The sequence below is a fragment of the Ascidiella aspersa genome, chromosome 7 (assembly GCF_963924565.1).
Source record: "Ascidiella aspersa chromosome 7, kaAscAspe10.2, whole genome shotgun sequence".
NCBI classification, from domain to species: Eukaryota; Metazoa; Chordata; class Ascidiacea; order Phlebobranchia; family Ascidiidae; genus Ascidiella; species Ascidiella aspersa.
In genome coordinates, this window is record NC_139453.1 from 20,417,159 (window position 1) to 20,434,183 (window position 17,025).

General features: G+C 36.0%; 1 protein-coding gene across 3 annotated transcripts; it reads left to right on the forward strand.

Moving 5' to 3' along the window:
- Positions 1-1,806: 1,806 nt before the first annotated feature.
- Positions 1,807-14,200, forward strand: LOC146138243 (uncharacterized). Of its 3 annotated transcripts, none has more exons than XM_083394084.1 (7): positions 1,807-2,082; positions 4,767-4,973; positions 7,333-7,500; positions 8,419-8,538; positions 8,763-8,989; positions 11,972-12,119; positions 13,909-14,200. In XM_083394084.1, the coding sequence occupies exons 1-7, from the start codon at positions 1,988-1,990 to the stop codon at positions 14,021-14,023; spliced, it is 1,080 nt and encodes a 359-aa protein (XP_083250210.1). In that variant the 5' UTR covers positions 1,807-1,987; the 3' UTR covers positions 14,024-14,200. The 3 variants fall into 3 exon arrangements, with proteins under 3 accessions (XP_083250210.1, XP_083250212.1, XP_083250211.1); XM_083394086.1 differs by having other exon boundaries at positions 11,972-12,064; XM_083394085.1 differs by lacking the exon at positions 1,807-2,082 and adding an exon at positions 3,532-3,626.
- Positions 14,201-17,025: the final 2,825 nt, after the last annotated feature.

Consider the following 17,025-nt stretch of genomic DNA (forward strand, 5'->3'; position numbering starts at 1 on the left):
AAAAGGTCTACGACAATCAGTGCATTCAAAGGATCAAAAAGTCCGACTTTTAGACTTTGAGGTCTTGGACAATGCACTAATTTGCATTAACAAATGTGCATAAGAAGATTAAGTTTAACAATACTTGACCCAACCAAACCCAAACGCTAACCAGCGCCCTAACCCAAATAATGTGCGATAATTTAATAATTATAACGCTTCAGGCCCCAATACCTCAATTTGTGACGTAATAATCTTAAATACAATGGACGAGAAACCATCTTATGCCCATCCGAGTTTTGGCTTTTTTCCCCAGCATTTAAAGAATTATTAAAATAACGCACATTATTTGGGTTAGGATTCGGGTTAGCGATAGGGTTTAGGTGGGTCAAGTGTTATTAATCCTATCTCATACTTTTTGTTATATTTTCTGAACTTTTAATGAATCTTTTTAATTTATCTACGCCGGGAGTTTACCTAAAGGTCCAAATCAGTGCATTGCCAGGACCTCAAGGTCTAAAAGTCTAGACTTTTTTGCCATTGGATGCCCTGATTGTCCTAGACCTTTTTGCTTAGAAATGCACTGATTTCTAACGGATCGGGTGAGCGGTTACAGGCGGATATTACACTATAACCTTCTAACTTTAAAGTGTATAGGTCTGCTTACTTCGCGCCCAAATAGTTTTCTTAATTACTTTAGGTCATATTATAAAATAAACTCACGATACCTGTGTTCCCTAAAACAACAAGAATTCTACTTTCTAGAAAGGTATAACAGTGCACATCAGAAAGTCGACCAAAGTGGGCATTTCTACTGTTATTAAATGTTGCACATGTATTTAAGTTTTGACAACAGTACGCATTACCGCCTCTTGTAACCAGCGTTCCGCGACGAAACATTGCTATACGGTACAGCATTTATGAAAATTATAACTTACATATTAAAGTCAGACAGTGTATATTTATTTGGACATTTTAATCTGTTTTCCTCCGACCCTAATATATTATTAATGGTTTTCTAAATCCTCGTGAATACAACCTCTATATTATGTATATCGTATAAACATGTGTATGTAGAATAGCATGTGTTTTCCGCGCAGTGTACTGTGGTTGCCAAAACATCGTTGTTTTTCGTAGCAAAACATTCTTATTAGAGCTACACAATAATAACGTTAAGACAAGTGATTCGCAGGTATGTAATTTCCCAGTTATGGCATCAGAAACCAATTATCGCTTGCATCAGTGGTGCGTATAAATGAAATCGATAAAACGAAATCCAGAGGTGAGATAATATCGATTACTTCGAGCATGTCGATTACTCTTCGATAGCCAGTGCGTTAGGAAAGAGCAGCAACTCGGAGGTACGGGTTTACAATCAAGGCTTGTTCAAGTAGTTGGCAATATAATACTATAAGTTCTAGTTTAGAGGAACGTTTTAAAGTATAGGTGAGCTAAAAATTAGGCGCTTTGACGCAATTTAAAATTAAGTTATTAATAATATGTAAACGAATACAGACACTGTACTAATACTTTTCAGCCGCGAATGATAAGACATGCCCATTGCCCGAGCTTATCGCTTAGCATCAAGACTCTTGCCTATTTTGTAACAAACAAGGCGAAACCGTACATATTTTGGGCATTCTGCTAAAGAGGACACTGAACGCAAAGCACAGTAATTAACGACAGTCTATTGCAAATATAGATTTTAATAGTAAGTTTATATTTATCGCAGGAGCAAGCAATTTGTTGCAATTTACACAGTGGTATAGCTAGCATTCAGGCCCATACTATAAATATTAAGTCTTGTATTTCTTTCTAGAACTTTTAATTTACACGGCTGAAATGTTAAATCCGCTACGTTGGTTTTAGTTAAAAAGCGGACCAAATCAATTTTGAGATAGAATATGAGAAATATAAGAGCATCTGGTGCCATCCACTACCACAATTCAGCATAACATAGGCTTATAAGCTAAGTAGTCCACCTTGTTAGAACAACTTTACAATAGCCATGGAGCGCAAACGAAGCATTAGAAACCGTGCTCACTCAAAAAGGGAGTCATCCAGTGGCATTCATGTGATTGATTTTATGAGCTGGATGACGGGGTAAGTAAATTTCTCAAGGAAGGATTTTCAATGTACTTTTTACATCGTTTTTTTTACATTTTGTCTGCTTTTATATCCGTAGTTTTACTCACAATTATTTTCAAATTGGTTTCGTAATTTTGTGGCGTGGTATGAACAAATCAATGAAGGCCAAAATATACCCCCAACATATGAGCAGATGTTCGTAGTAAAAGCGAATGGGATTATTGTGTACTGCTAATCGCGCCTATCGAAAACGTCAGAAGTATATATCACTGCGTGAAAATCCATTTAGAAAGTGCAAAATCGTACATCCCTTTTTTTAAATGAATTTAGAATATAAATTTAAAAAAATGTGAAATTTGGCCTATTTTAAGATTAAATCGTACAACCCTTCTGAGTATAGTTCCACTGGTGGGTACAAAGTGTTTGTTTATGACATCATGTCATAACGTAAATTTAACAAATATTGTTGAATTTTTATGTCCTTCTCTTTAAACACACTTTGTCTTCATATATTACAATTGTAAGCTACCAGTATTATGAAAAAAAAAAACACAATATATTTTTAGGTCAAGTAAAACGCAACGAAGTTAAATAGTTTTTACCAAGTTTAAGCATTAATACGAGAAAGGAGGTAAATTTCTATTGCACGCACGTACGCACGTAATTGCAATCACTTATGCATGACTTTCGAAAAATGTTTTTTTTTTAGTTGAGGGGATTCTATTCTTCGAAAACAAGCTCTATTAAGGGAAGGTTAAGCTTAAAACGTCTACAGAAGAATAACAGTAAAAAACGACTAACTGGAGGCTAGGCTATAGTTTAAAAGTTGAAAAATTATTAATCTCAGCCGAATGTAAGTTAATCATACAGAGAGTGTGTTGTGCTGTGAGTTGTGTGCTTGGTTGCACTAACCAAGCATTTATATCAGCATCGGGCGCATGCACCGACTAATATCGATTTTCATCGCACTTCTCGAGTTTTGTTTGGGGCAAGTCAAGAAAACAGAGACGCTCAGTTAATCAGTAGATGACTCTTGTTTCCAATGTTGACGTTCATTAGGACCGTGCTACAGAAGGCAAAAATTGTGTAAAACAGAATAACGCGAATGTTATTGATCTGACCATCTTTGTCCGATCTCGCTTCGTTTATTTATTGAAGCTTTTATAACTCACAGTTTTCAAAATAAAACAACTTTACAAATTAATAGGAGGAGGTGGTGTAGCCAAACGCGAAATAAGTACATTTATAATATTAGATGGCGTAATCTTATTTGAAGACTATATATATAGATAAAAAGATAGCGTGAACCATATGCAACCCTATTTTCTGATCTATGTTAACATGATTCTAATGAGTATTTAACGACGATCTATAACACATAAAATATATGAATTACCTGTCGGGCAATTTTATTGTTCATTCAATAATAAATATTTTGTCTATGGTACCATTATAAAACGACAGCGAAAAAACAATTACACTATTAATTCAAAATAAAAAAACAAACTTTTAATTCATTTCATAAACGTTTTATAAATGGATTTGGACATTTTTCCACGGTGAGTTTGGGAAATTTCTATTAATTTTTCACTTATATTTATGATTTGTTCATTATATGTAGACATATATAGCTGCAGCCTTACTGTCCTCTGATAAACCTTGCTTGCATAGTTTGAGATGCGTTGCTATTAAGCAATACGAATCAATAATAAACAATATATAAACCAAACCCTTCCCAAAGTTGCTGGCATTATTGGCTACCAGGTTAAACCAACTAATGTATGACGTCATTGTGTTTAAGATGGCCAATCGCTCGCAGACGCCCATGCATTTTTAATACCATGTAATTTAAATTCAAACACGCTGTAAAAGCGCAGACAGCCGAAGAATAAGTTACTGCCAATAATTGATAATATTCATGTAGAGCTTCTGCTTTTGCGACAGTTTTACCGTGTATTGCAAATACTTTTCTTTAATAAATAGTGTCACAACACATAAAACATTTCAACAGAATCCTCTTGTATCACAAATCAGTTGGGACATACACCGATTTAAATTAATTTCGGAACAACGGTATATATATTTAAAATATCTAAATATTAAATGCGTCCGTAGTTCCCAGGGTGCGGCCAAAGATTGGACAAAGAAGTAAAATGGACAACCCGAAAGAACTATCCGATTTTATTGATATTGACCCCATACAATATCCCGTCTAGAATATCCCGTTTTTTTACTTTTATGCTTTCCTGCATTATTTGCCTGGCCCAACGCGTCTTTTATTACAAGATAGTTATAAAAGAGCCAATCTGTTACAATTTCTATATTGATTATAAAGCAACTCTTGATTCAATATTGATTTAACGGCAAATCAGATTTCAAAATACAGGGTATTGAGAATGGTACTTATCCAAGTAGACTTCAACACACTTCAAGGGAAAATAGTTTAGTTTATAATAAATACTTTATTCATTAGGTAAACACAAAATTCTGGCAGAATGACCTATTGGCTTAGAAATTAAACCCATTGTAAATATAGAATTTTATATATAATAATCATGTTTGCCTTCCCAAAATCATTTACGAAACCTTATCTTGTGAAATTGCGTTCATAACCTGATTTTTTAAATAGCCTACAGTTTAAGCGAAAATGTTTCCAGTATCTCTTAATTCCCATAACAAGCTTTAATTTATTATTTAAGCGACTCGAAAGGCCACGGGCGCCCTAGGACCATCTTCGGAGACGGCGGTCGGCGTTCCACGGGCCGGCGAACCTTGCACGGCCGACGGCGATTGCAAGAACAGTACGAGAGTAGGCGACTGACTGGCTTTAGCGCCACGGAGATCGCGGACATTCGACAGATTTTCGAGTTCTACGACGTGGATAACACAAAGACAATGGATTTAAGGTGCAATTTCCAATAACGCTTGTTATCTACGTTAAAGTTCGAAGGCAATTACTTTGTATGTGTTATGACACCTTATTTTATTTTTAAAAATATGGAAATACTAAACATTCCCTTGTGCTTTATAAAATCACAACTTCATTTTTGCGGGACAAACGCAAACTTTGTTTGCTAAAAGCGAACAAGTCATAAAATGTCCTCGCCCAGTTAGAAGTGTTCGATGATATACATGCTTGTCGAGATTTTTCCGCCATCCGGCCTGGTTGAGCGCAATTAGCCTCATGCGAGCGGCCCTATATATTATTGCAAATAGTTTGACAAAACAACTAAATTTATCACAGACCACAGAAAAAGTATCATGTCTTGGTCGCTGAAATTGGGAACTCCCTTAGTTATATCTATGACGCGCTTATCCTGCAGATGTAGCGTCCTGTGGCGATGTGCAGTATTTAGTCATCAGTCCATTGTAGACACAATACAAACCATTTAGCTGTGCTTACGTGTTAAATTACCACAATCACTTTGTTAGCTTGCCACAGTCAAGTCATCTGCTAAAACACGCTGATTCAGAAAAATTACAAGCGGATGGTAAAACAGCCCTGTCTGGAGAACAATTTGGCACCGGGAGTGCGTATTTGTTTTGAATCCTTATGACAGTTGATTGAATTTCGCTTCACCACACGTGCCTTAAAGCAGCCGCTTTTAGAAGTGCGCTGCGACACACTGGTGAATTATGATTGGAGGTTGCCAGGTGCACGCAGAAAAAAAAACAATATTGAAACACTTATATTTTATATATTTTTTGAATTTTCTTTTTCGGCTTAGTTCATTGAATATTATAGTACTTTAGAAAAATTAGACAACTATGCGACCCGTGTAATAAACAACTTGCAATCAATTCGAGAGAAAAGCTGTGACATAGCGAAAAAAGACGCGTTCGCTTTGCTCGCTAATTGCACCGACAGACACCATTTTAAAGACTAATACACTATACAGGTACGTTCTGGCATTACAAAGGTAACACTGTTATAAGGTACTCTTATCGCAAAGTATTTAGTCAACCCATATCAGACGCAATCAGATCGACAACCTTAAATACGCCCACAGTACATTAGCTGTATCGTTTTTTGATCAACGCCAAAAGCAAAACAGACAAAACATTATGCGAATTCTTACCGAACGTTTAGCACCTCGCATTGAAACGTTTAGGGTGATATAATAATGTTATGCTATTACAAACTAATAGTTTAGAATCACCGGCCGTTAACCACCAGCAAACTTACACCGACACGGTCCAACATAATATGTAGTAGTGATTACTAAAAGAAATATGAACACCAATTAAGCCGGTGCTTGATAGATCACCATCGCATAATATGGTGTACAAGTGTACATAAATGTGTAATTTAACATGTAACCGAAAGTAATGTTCCGTGTTGTGTACAAATTGAGTCGAGTACTTTCTCACAATTAAAGTAGGATGCGGTTCTTATGAAAGAAATAATAATAACAGGCCAAACATATTGGCAAAGGCGCTGTGTCCATAAAATATGCGTATCCCCCGGGCTAAATCATTCTCGAGCATATAGCTTAAACAAAATGTAAGATTCCATCAAGCTGCGGCCTCCTAATAACTATTATATATTGTGTTGCAGCCTACCTTGCGCCATTTGCTAAGCCGCGTGTCATTGTCAAAGATTTAAAAAGGCAATTTACGAAGTTGCTAAAAAGTAATGATACTATAGTAGTGTACTATCATGGCTAGAGTGCTAAATAGTGTGTAAAGTGGTAAAACATTTTATTTTCCCTAATCGTTGCACTACGTTGCTACTACACGTTCGGTAAAATAATTTCTGTTATGTTTTTTCTGGTATTTCGAATGATCGGATAGCTTATGGTAAAACAGCAATGGCGCTGGCAGCTGGTCGTCCCTATGCCTAATTTTATCACGTGGTGAGCCACGAATCACTATTAAATAGGCATTTGGGTTTGAGAACGCCTAACCTAAACCTATAAAGCACCCAATAACCCTGTAGAATACTATACTTCTTTGAAAGTGTTTTTAATTATTGACTATCCCTAGTTGCCTCAGTAAATAATCGTGCCTTACAAAAATATGGTTACCGGTCCGCCCGTGTGAACGGTTTATGCTGGTCTAGTTTAATCTCGTGGGGCACATTACATCGAGCGATTCAGCAATATACGGATGGCCAGTTTACAGTACAGGCCAAAATTTAATAATATTGCTTTATTAGGCGTACGAAAAATGTTGGCAACTTCCAAGAGTATAGTTTTATTTGTGGTAGAGCCTTTTAGACTACCGGTATAAGACTTAAAAATACAAATGCTTATTTCTTGACAGTGAGCTGGATGTAGCACTAAGGGCCCTGGGATACAACCTTTCGGTTTCCGACGTTGATAAACTTACGTCACTTATGGATGTGGATGGGGACAGCAGCGTTGATTTCGGGGAGTTCTGCATGATTCTGGAACACCTCAAGGAAATGCAAGGAGATACAGGAGATCTAAGGTAAAACGGAAGGCTTCTGTAACAAACGTAGCTGTTTAATGATCAAATCGATGTTTATTAGCATTCGCGTTTTAACAATTTGAGTAGGTTTTTATTTTGGAAAACGTCGATAAACATTGAAGAACCGGTTGGGAATTGTAGCCTGACGTTAACAGAATAAAATATTGAAGACATTAAGCAGGTAACTTTAGGTTTTTTTCCTTACCTGTTATAAGTAAATCATTCATACACAAGTGAGCAAGGCCAGGGTAGAAAAACTACTAAAGCCTTTGTTGAGATTCGAACTTTTGCTTGCACGAATTCTTATATGTTTCAACTGATTTTGGTTTGTCCTTCTATTAAGGCTCCCGGAGTTCTTTAATATATGCTTGCCGGAATCGCTGGTAAGTAAGATTTCTGTAGAGCCTTATCGCAGTTTTACAAACTTGTTGGTGAATGTTTCAGTAATTTAATATGGCACTGAAGATTCCTTTTTATAAAAAGTTGTGCATACGAACACGATACAGCAGGAAATGGTGCTATGGTTGTTTTTCGACTTAATTGCTGACCTCTGAGGTAGTGTAAGGTCAGTTGGTAAAACTACTGTATGGCCGGAGGTCGTGGATTCGAACCTCGCCGCTCCTGAAGGCTACCGGTATATTATCTGGTATAAATGGAAAACCTTCGAACTAGAGGATTCTTTTCCTCAATAATGTTTGGAATTTTGTTTTGACTTTGTGTTCTTTTGGCCGCCCTTGCGCAAGTAAAGTCTTACGAAACACAATAAGTTACAAGTCGACCTCGATTTGCAGATTACGTAGTGCCTATAGATATTTTTTGGTAATAGTAGCTTAAAGTTATTACTATAAGCATAAACGTTACAATTTTTTTGCCAATAATCGTAACTAAATGTCTTAAGCGATGCCTTTTTACTTGCAGGGATTCGTTTCGCAGTCTTGATCACAACGAAGATGGTACGATCACAACATCCGACCTAGTTAACTTACTCACAACCAAAGGAGAAGACATAACGCTTAAAGAAGCTTACGAGCTAATCAGGTATTTAGGGCGATATGACGTTTATAATTCTGATATCAATCATCCCTTTTGAACAGCGGACAACGATGTAAAAGATTTTCGTTAAATTGTATACAGGTTTTTAATGTACACCGACAGCCATTGCAGAATCACCGAATCTGTCGATCAATGTTTTTAATGTATTGACTTTTTTTACCTTTTAACGAACTGATAATTACATTAACAAATATTAATTACAATTTCAGTTTTGCCGATCGATATGAGAACGGAACAATCGACTATCATTACTTAGTGGAAGCATTGCAGATCCACGATGTCAAGAAAAAAAGCTTAGCAACCAGCGTCGTAGCTTCAAAGTCTCAATCTTCTTACGCTACGCCTTCGCAATCGTCCACCGGTGTCAGTGAAACCAAGAAATCTCAAGTTGAGTCTAAGAAAACAAAGGTTTCAGCTGGAACGGATATTGAAAGTGGTAGGCAATAAAATAAATTATATGTTAGTTAGAAGTTGATTTAAGATGTAAACGTTGTCTCTCGGTTTCTGATGCAAACTCCATTATAGACCGCCCATGGTTCTGTACATCATAAATTATTGATTAAGCTGTACTTTCCGGCACATTAAATATTTCTTGCTATAGCTATGTTTCGCAAAATGAAGATACATTAATAGGCCTACCACAACAACAACTAAATATTTGCGTTTATTTGGTTTCAGTCGAGAATACAGTCGAGAATACTTTGTTAAGGAAACTTGGCAAATTGGGCACATAAAACGATTAGCATTATAGACTTCACAGCTAAACGGCTGCATCGCACCAACGTATAAAATCGCACGAAATTATCTTTTGTGTTTATCGTGTTAAAAAAGGAAGTGAGACAGATCTTTTTCAACATACAACGTCCATATATTGCGAAGACTTAAATTTTAAAAGACCACAAATTTTCGCAAACGGCAATAACTATAGATAGTTTGGCAGAACTTGCATTTGTAGAGTCTAAATCCACACAGCGGCAACGCTAGGTTGTGGATTAGGAGGGCTCGGCATTCGGCAACCTTTTGCTGGTCGCGAACAAAACCAAGATATATTAAAATGGTGAAAATTTCATTGTTGGTAGCTGCAAATGATTCACGTCACGTTAAGGTTGAAAAAGTTTCATTAAAGTGCAAACACACCTGGAGTATATATACAGGTTTCGCGGGCGTTTAAGTTTTTTTTATTGAAGTTTTTTATTGAAGTTGGAGTATATATACAGGTTTCGCGGGCGTTTAAGTTTTTTTTATTTAAGTTCAGTTAAAATATCAACAAAATTTAGGAATGTCCCTTGCCCAGTTTGTATTTTAGAAATAGGCAAAAATATTATGTAAATGAAAGAAGGTTTTGAGATTTGTATTATTTTAGGTATAGGTAAAGAGCAAAAATGTGCTTTGTGGGGGAGCATGGCCTTGTTGTTATCTATATTGTATAAGACACGCTTACGCAACACCAAAGTTATTATACATCCGTGTTTTGAGGTATTGGAATAACAGAACTAACAAATATACTGTCTGTAAACGTACCTTAATTTGCTTCATTGAAATCGTTTGTTTCAGCATTTCTTTGCCTTGTACCTATAAGTTATATAAACTGACCAACATGTACTGACGGCAAAATACTACAATCTAATGGCAAAAAATTAAACATACCGAATTTAAAGATTTTGACCATAAAATGATCTCGCGCAGCATCTGGTCCATGACATCTTAAATTTCACATTTTTTGTAAAAAACACTGTGGGCTCCTATTTTGGGTGGGGCTGAGGCCGAGGCCCTATTAGGCAATCCTGTATATTATGTATCCTGTTCAATCGTCACGAACCAATGTTGCAAGCGATTTAATAAATACGATAACCAATGCCATTTCGTAGAATGTTTAATCTCCAATATATTTTTCAAAGACGTTGTGGTGGAAGATATATTTGTCTGGGAAACAAATAGAAACGCGGTAAACAGATTTGGCAGAACAATTTGCCACAAAAAATAAAAAATACACAATATTCAAAGAAACTTAATACAAGTAATCGCTTGTATGTTAAGGTAAACCCCTAGGAAACTTTCTAAAAGAAGATTTTTATTTACTCATTCAAAAGCAATTCCATAAGATTGTTACTGCGTCAAACATCTTCAAGTTTATTTCATACACGGCATTTCGCAAAAGCATTTCTTTAAAGTCATTGTTTTACATTGCATAACTTTTAAAGGATTGTTGGCCATCTGCAGAATTTTACAATGGATAAATGGACGGGTGTAGGCCCGCGGAGTCGGTTTAAAACAAGTCGAGTCTTCTACCCCAGTCTGACTCCGGACTAGAAAATAAAGTCGAATCCCTAGTCAGGTTCCGTCGAGTCCCAAGTACGTTTATGGTTTCAAAGACCTGAATTTCACCAACTCGCGTTACTAAAGTAGGGTAGAACACAGAAATCCTCTCATAGGAGCTTTCTATTGGATCGAAAAGGATGGCTTAAATACCTATATCAATTTGAAATAAAATCGGCGACAATATAACCCTAGTTTCATCAGCTTATACACGATATTATCGCGTCATCATGATCTTGCTTATATCTTTTCTGTATGAAAAAAGTTTTTGAAACAATTGTACGTGTTTCTATACACAATAATTACAAGTTTATTTTTATCGGAAAGTCTTTACAATAAATTACAGCAATGCGCGGCGCCCTGGTTCTGAATCTATTGGCTGTAGTAACGGCCCTTGGTTCAAACCAGGTTCCTAAGGTTGGGAAAGTTTGCCGCTTGTATGGGTGCCTTGGTAAGTGCTTGCCAGCACGAAAATTGTTTCCTATAGGTACAAACTTCAAAGCAACTTATGAGCCTATACCAGACAGTGTTGTAATGACTTGAATTAAGTGCACTTAAGTCACTGTTTTTAAATGACTTGATTTAGACCTTCTGGCCAAAATGACTTGACTTGACAAGTTAAGCCTTCCGGACAAATGACTTAAGTTGGACTTAAGTCATTGTGCCGTATAACTTAGGTTTAATTAGGTGTTTTCATTAATTTTTTTTTTGATAAACATTTTGCACGTAACAAAAATTGCTAGGTGTATACTGCGTTTTGTTTTCATTTTCAGTCGAGTTGGTGCTCATATAAGCGGACGAGTTTACCCATTTCATAGCTAAACGTTTAATTTTTTATGTCAATGACTTGAAGTTGACTTTCTCTCAAAATGACTTGACTGAGAATTGACTTGGACTGGGATTTTACCTGTTATTTTAGCTAATGCCTTTTATTTTACAAATGACTTGACTGGGTCTTAAATCGTTTCAAAATGACTTGCTTACAACACTGCTACCAGGCAACAGGTGCAAATTGTCGCTTAAGTCATTACATTTACAATTTCATGTCGAATTTAAACTTTTTAGGTGGGCTATAGTCTCAAACTACCATTTTATATTTTAGCTGCCCGATACGTTGAGCCGGTGAACAGCGTCATAAAGGCACTGGTTGGCCCAATTCTTCTCAACAGTGCCATCATTATTACTTCACAAACAGGTAGGAAGAAGCCGGGCAAGTGGGCTTGTATCAAACGCGCCCTAAAGACAAAAAGGTAGGTATAATTTAGATTTGTAGATCTTGTCTGCTAAATCGGGGTCCATAGCCTGAACTTTAAAGTCTTAATATAAAATCTAAATTACAACTTATTTGTAGCGTGTACTTCGGCGTGTGCAATTTATTGCATGATTTGTGTAGCATAGGTCGAACAATTTTTACTTGCGGTGATTTATAAAAGGTTGCCACTGGTTAGTCATATTTATCTAAATACACAAAATGGTCCTAAAAATTGCTTTTACCTTTTTTTCATTTGCCCTTTCTCTCTTGTTTAAATCTGATTTTGGCAAACCCCATTTAGAAGCAATGTCCTATAAATAAGCTTTTTATTTTATTATTACTTTGTTAAACATCTTTGGGTTGAGAAAACCGAATCCATTCAAACACGGTTTGTACTTTGTAGTATTTAAAAAAATAAATTTAGAGTGGTTTGAATGTATGGAAAATAGGTGAAAAAAGTTTGTTTAGCTTGCGGTTCACTAAAAAACTAAATAATTCGCTGCACACTTGACACAAGCAATGCACGAAAAGCAAGAGGTATATCTTAAATATCGATTATGTAGCCTAGTCTAATAAAATGCTCCGCAACAATTATTTATTTGCGACACACCGACAGAGCTAAAATAATTCGGCTGCACATTTATGAAATTAACATAGTTCGACAACAGACAACGTCGCCAAATATCGTAGGCAGCTAATTGAAAATAATCAATTTATAATAAAACGCGCCAAAGTCGCGAAAGATTTTACGTATTACCTTCCTCTATCTTATGATTTTGCCGTTTTATAGACTTTTGAAAATTTGAAAAATTTGTACTCCCTTGCATTAGCTGATTAGAGAACAGAGAGCTTTCAGTAGCATCTGGAAAATTAAACCGGACATCCGTGCCATTTTTTAGCTTTAGTTACTTTTCAAATCAACTCCCAAGACTACAATTATATGTTATGGGTTTCAAGCGTATGGTTAATCCCTTTCCACTTAGGTGTAAGTTTGAAATCAATGGTTCTATGTTTATACTTCTGCTAGTTTCTGATAGTTTAGTCACGAGATTTACACTTTATTAGTTAGTTCAACTGATAATTAAAAAGCACCAATAAAACATAAGTAACACAACTCCGGGAACGTAGTGGCAGCCAGTTGCGGTTGCGGCCGGAGCACTGGTCTAATACACTGGGTCTCAAACTTATATTCTTGCGACGCCTTTGAATAACTTTGCTGAACTTCAACGTATTAAGAAAAGGGGCTTTGTAAATTTTGACTAGAAAATTATAACTTTTATGCGCAGTGTTTTCAAAAAAACAGTGCTGGCTTTTCGAGAGAAGTTCATATTTTCGTCAAGTTAAATGTTGCGTATTGGCTTATAATACTGGCTTTGGCAAAACCACTCTGGTGTTATGTAAAAGAAGTTGTATCGTCGTGTAGTGCAACAATAAGGGCGATTATGTCGGAGGCCGTAAGCGTTACCGTCTCTTTATTAAACCTAGGCTTACCCGACAATTACGTAATATGCAATAGTGATAAAGAGACAACAGCATATTGGATTGCTTTATTTTGTTTAACCACGCAAAATTAAGGTTAATAAGGAAAATTACCGCTATTTAGTTCACATAGCCGGTAAAACTTCAACGCCGGGTATTTTATCTAGTATTTTATAAAACTACAAAAATCTTGCAACACACTTGGAAACTTTTCTAGACATGCTTGTGTGCCGCGGCATAGAACCACTAGTTTACAGCCTCAATTGTACATATTCGAATTAAGCTGCGTTTATTTTTCGTATTTTTAGCGAAAGTTCATTTAACAACAAACAAGTTGTGGAAATCTCATCCGAAGAAGACAGCGAAGAATTCGGGCTACTGGAAAAAAATCCAGTGCAAGTAGTAATCACTACTGAGGGCTGAAACAACTAAATACAATTTTCTAATGAGTCGTGACATTTATCAGCTTGGTCCTTGGCGCTGCTTGAATATTATGCTTTTCCTGCATTAAAAAACACAATTTTCGCCAATAGATCTCGACATGCACAGTTGCACACATGCTTTTACCCCTTCAAACACAAAAACATATTCTCCACGAAAACATATTCTATACGAAAACATATATCTAAGTATAACATTTCTAGTAAACATACACGCTGTATTATTGTGGTTTGCCTGCCTTTGGTATTGCAAAGAGTTTTCTGGTGAATAAATAATCGAGGTGATTGTTGAATTGGTAAAATGCAACTGGACAAGGCAGTTGATTTTTTTTTAGAAAAGATGTAAGAGAAATTTTCAAAGACTTTTATCGTTTATCCAAGTTAAAGTGTCTATAAAACATGAAAAAATGATAGTCAGAATTAAACGAAAAATGTTGCATTTTGTTGAAAGTGGTGAAAATATAGTTCAGACCTAGGAGATGACACGGTTTTGTACCCAACGCATGTGCACAACTTATATCGCCTTCAATTGTACCTGATTGTTCGGACCTATAATATACCGCACCGGTAATCCAAATTAGTCGTAAAATATGGCAAATATATATAAACAGGACACATTCGCCGAAAGTGTAAATTGAAAAATCACAAATCACATTTTACAGTTATCTAACCTTATTTCTGTAAATTTTGTGTGAAGTATAGTATAGGCAGCCTTCAGAATTGAAACCTAGCGTAGCATGAAATACATTTACAGATAAACGCTTGTTGTGAAAGGCTTTTTGATAAAGAAACTTGATAAAGAGTTCTTTATGCGTTTTTATTTCCTTGCTATAAATGTGAGTATAATTGTAACGTACGTATAGCGTACAGGCACAATTAGCAAAATTGCTTTTTGTGCACTTACAATATTCCCAGTGTTAAAAATCAAAATCAAACATATTTTGGCCACAACAGTTTTAAGCATTTTGCCGAGGCCATTTTTATTTAAATCCTGTAAATTGCAAGTAAACAAAGGAAATCCGCATTGAAGATTATGGCGTATTACACGATTTCGCTGCAATTTACCTTTCCTAATTGATTTTCATCATTCAATGTGTGTTTCATATCTGACGTAAAAGTAAAATTTCTGCAGTGAAAAACAAGGCTAAACGAAATAAAATAAAATTTAAAGTGGCCTGACTAAACACAGCAGTGGAATGTGACATAATATGGGGATCTTGGAACTGAAATTAATCAACCAGCCAAACCAGTGGTCCAAAAATATGTTTTTACTTGCTAACTAACAGAGCTAAAAAAACTAGGAAAATACATTTTTGTCTATTGCATTCGGTCGAAAATCCGGTCTTGGTGTAGGCTACTCTTTTTGTGTTGATTCTACGAAAAACATGCACCTGGAAAAAAATGCAAGTAAAACCTCTGGTAAGGCCTAACACCGCGGCACACACGGTATATTATATGGCACACTGGTTGCGCCTATCACTATGCCAGACGATCTGAAATCTACATGTATTCTGCGTCAAACAGCGTAATGTTCTATTAGTTTGTCAGGAAGTGGCTTCTGACAGTCATTTTGAGAGAAACAAGTAGCCTAGGCTATTTTGAGTGTATAACTGTATATAGTCTATAGTATAGCCTATAACCTAACCCAATAAAATTATATTTGAATTAAAAGTTACAATGAAGCATTAGCTGGGCTAGTTCAAACTACAGTTGGCGCATATGTAAATTCAAAAAGATATACTTCAACGTAGTTTTGGTTAAAAAAATGCATTATATTAGCGTTAATAATAATGTTAAGGAAATCGCTGCTATACAAACGAAATATTTTGCAAACTTAGACTATCTTTTACGTGGTTAAACAAACTGTTTAAAGCCATTAAACATAAAAGTATAAACTTTGCCAAAATTGGTCAGGCCTACTATTGAAACCGCTGGAAGGACTAAGTACCCAATGGCTAAATAGGCCTCAAGCACATCAAACATATTTTAAGTTGAAAACGCAATGTAGGGCCCACCTAATTTTTTTTTTATGAAAAAATGTCTCGCGCGCGCCAGTGGAGAAGCGAGCACGGTGGGGAGTCGCCGGTCCTTTTGTTAGGCGACGATTCACTTCCAACTTGAGCACATGGGTGTCGCCGGTTCTTTGTAAAGCGACGACAACGTTGCTTTGGCAGCGAACGACCGGGCGAAAAAATGCCGTCCGGTGGACAAACTTTCTCATTTATATTTATCGAGATAATAAACATTTTTGGTTACTTTGAGTTTCGATTTAATAGAGCCAAAAATACGGTGGTCATTATTTCCCTTGTAGAAGTCTACATTTGTAGATAGACTGAAGGTATAGCTTTCAACCCAAAAAACACGTGTTTTGTCTTTTTAATTTAATAATTTCAAGCTCTACGTCGTGCATCCAGATAATTTTAAACGGTATGCAGCTGAAAAAAGTTTTAGGACCCTGACAAATATAGTATCATTAGTGGCACCGACTGCGTAACTATGATTTGTATTTGTCATGGACTTGGGGATTCCCAAAAAGTATTACGATAGTAGTTTACTACTTTGGCGTTGATAAACTTTTAAGTTTAAGTTCCTTTAAAGCTGCAAATAACTAGTTTCTTGAGACGTAATAAAAATAAGTAAGTTTCAATTGGACCGGATTGCTCTTGTACCAATACGTGATTATTTATTGACTTGGGTTAGGGCTGTAAAAGTCTGCTTGGTGGTAGTATTAGATTTAATTTTCGAGTTTTGAATAATTTTAAAGATTTTTTTTTCTAAAATCGGTTTCTACTTTGTTAGGCAGGTAAAGAGCCTCACAAGGTGTCTGTTGCCTTTTAAACCATTTTGCTTCTTTACGCTTGCACCCTTTAGTAATTATAGTTATATATGTCAATTTGATTAGCTTTCCCAGACTTCCATAAGGTGCATGAATAGCATATACCTACAATAAAAATAATTTCAGCCGTAGGGTTCCAATGCCTTTTT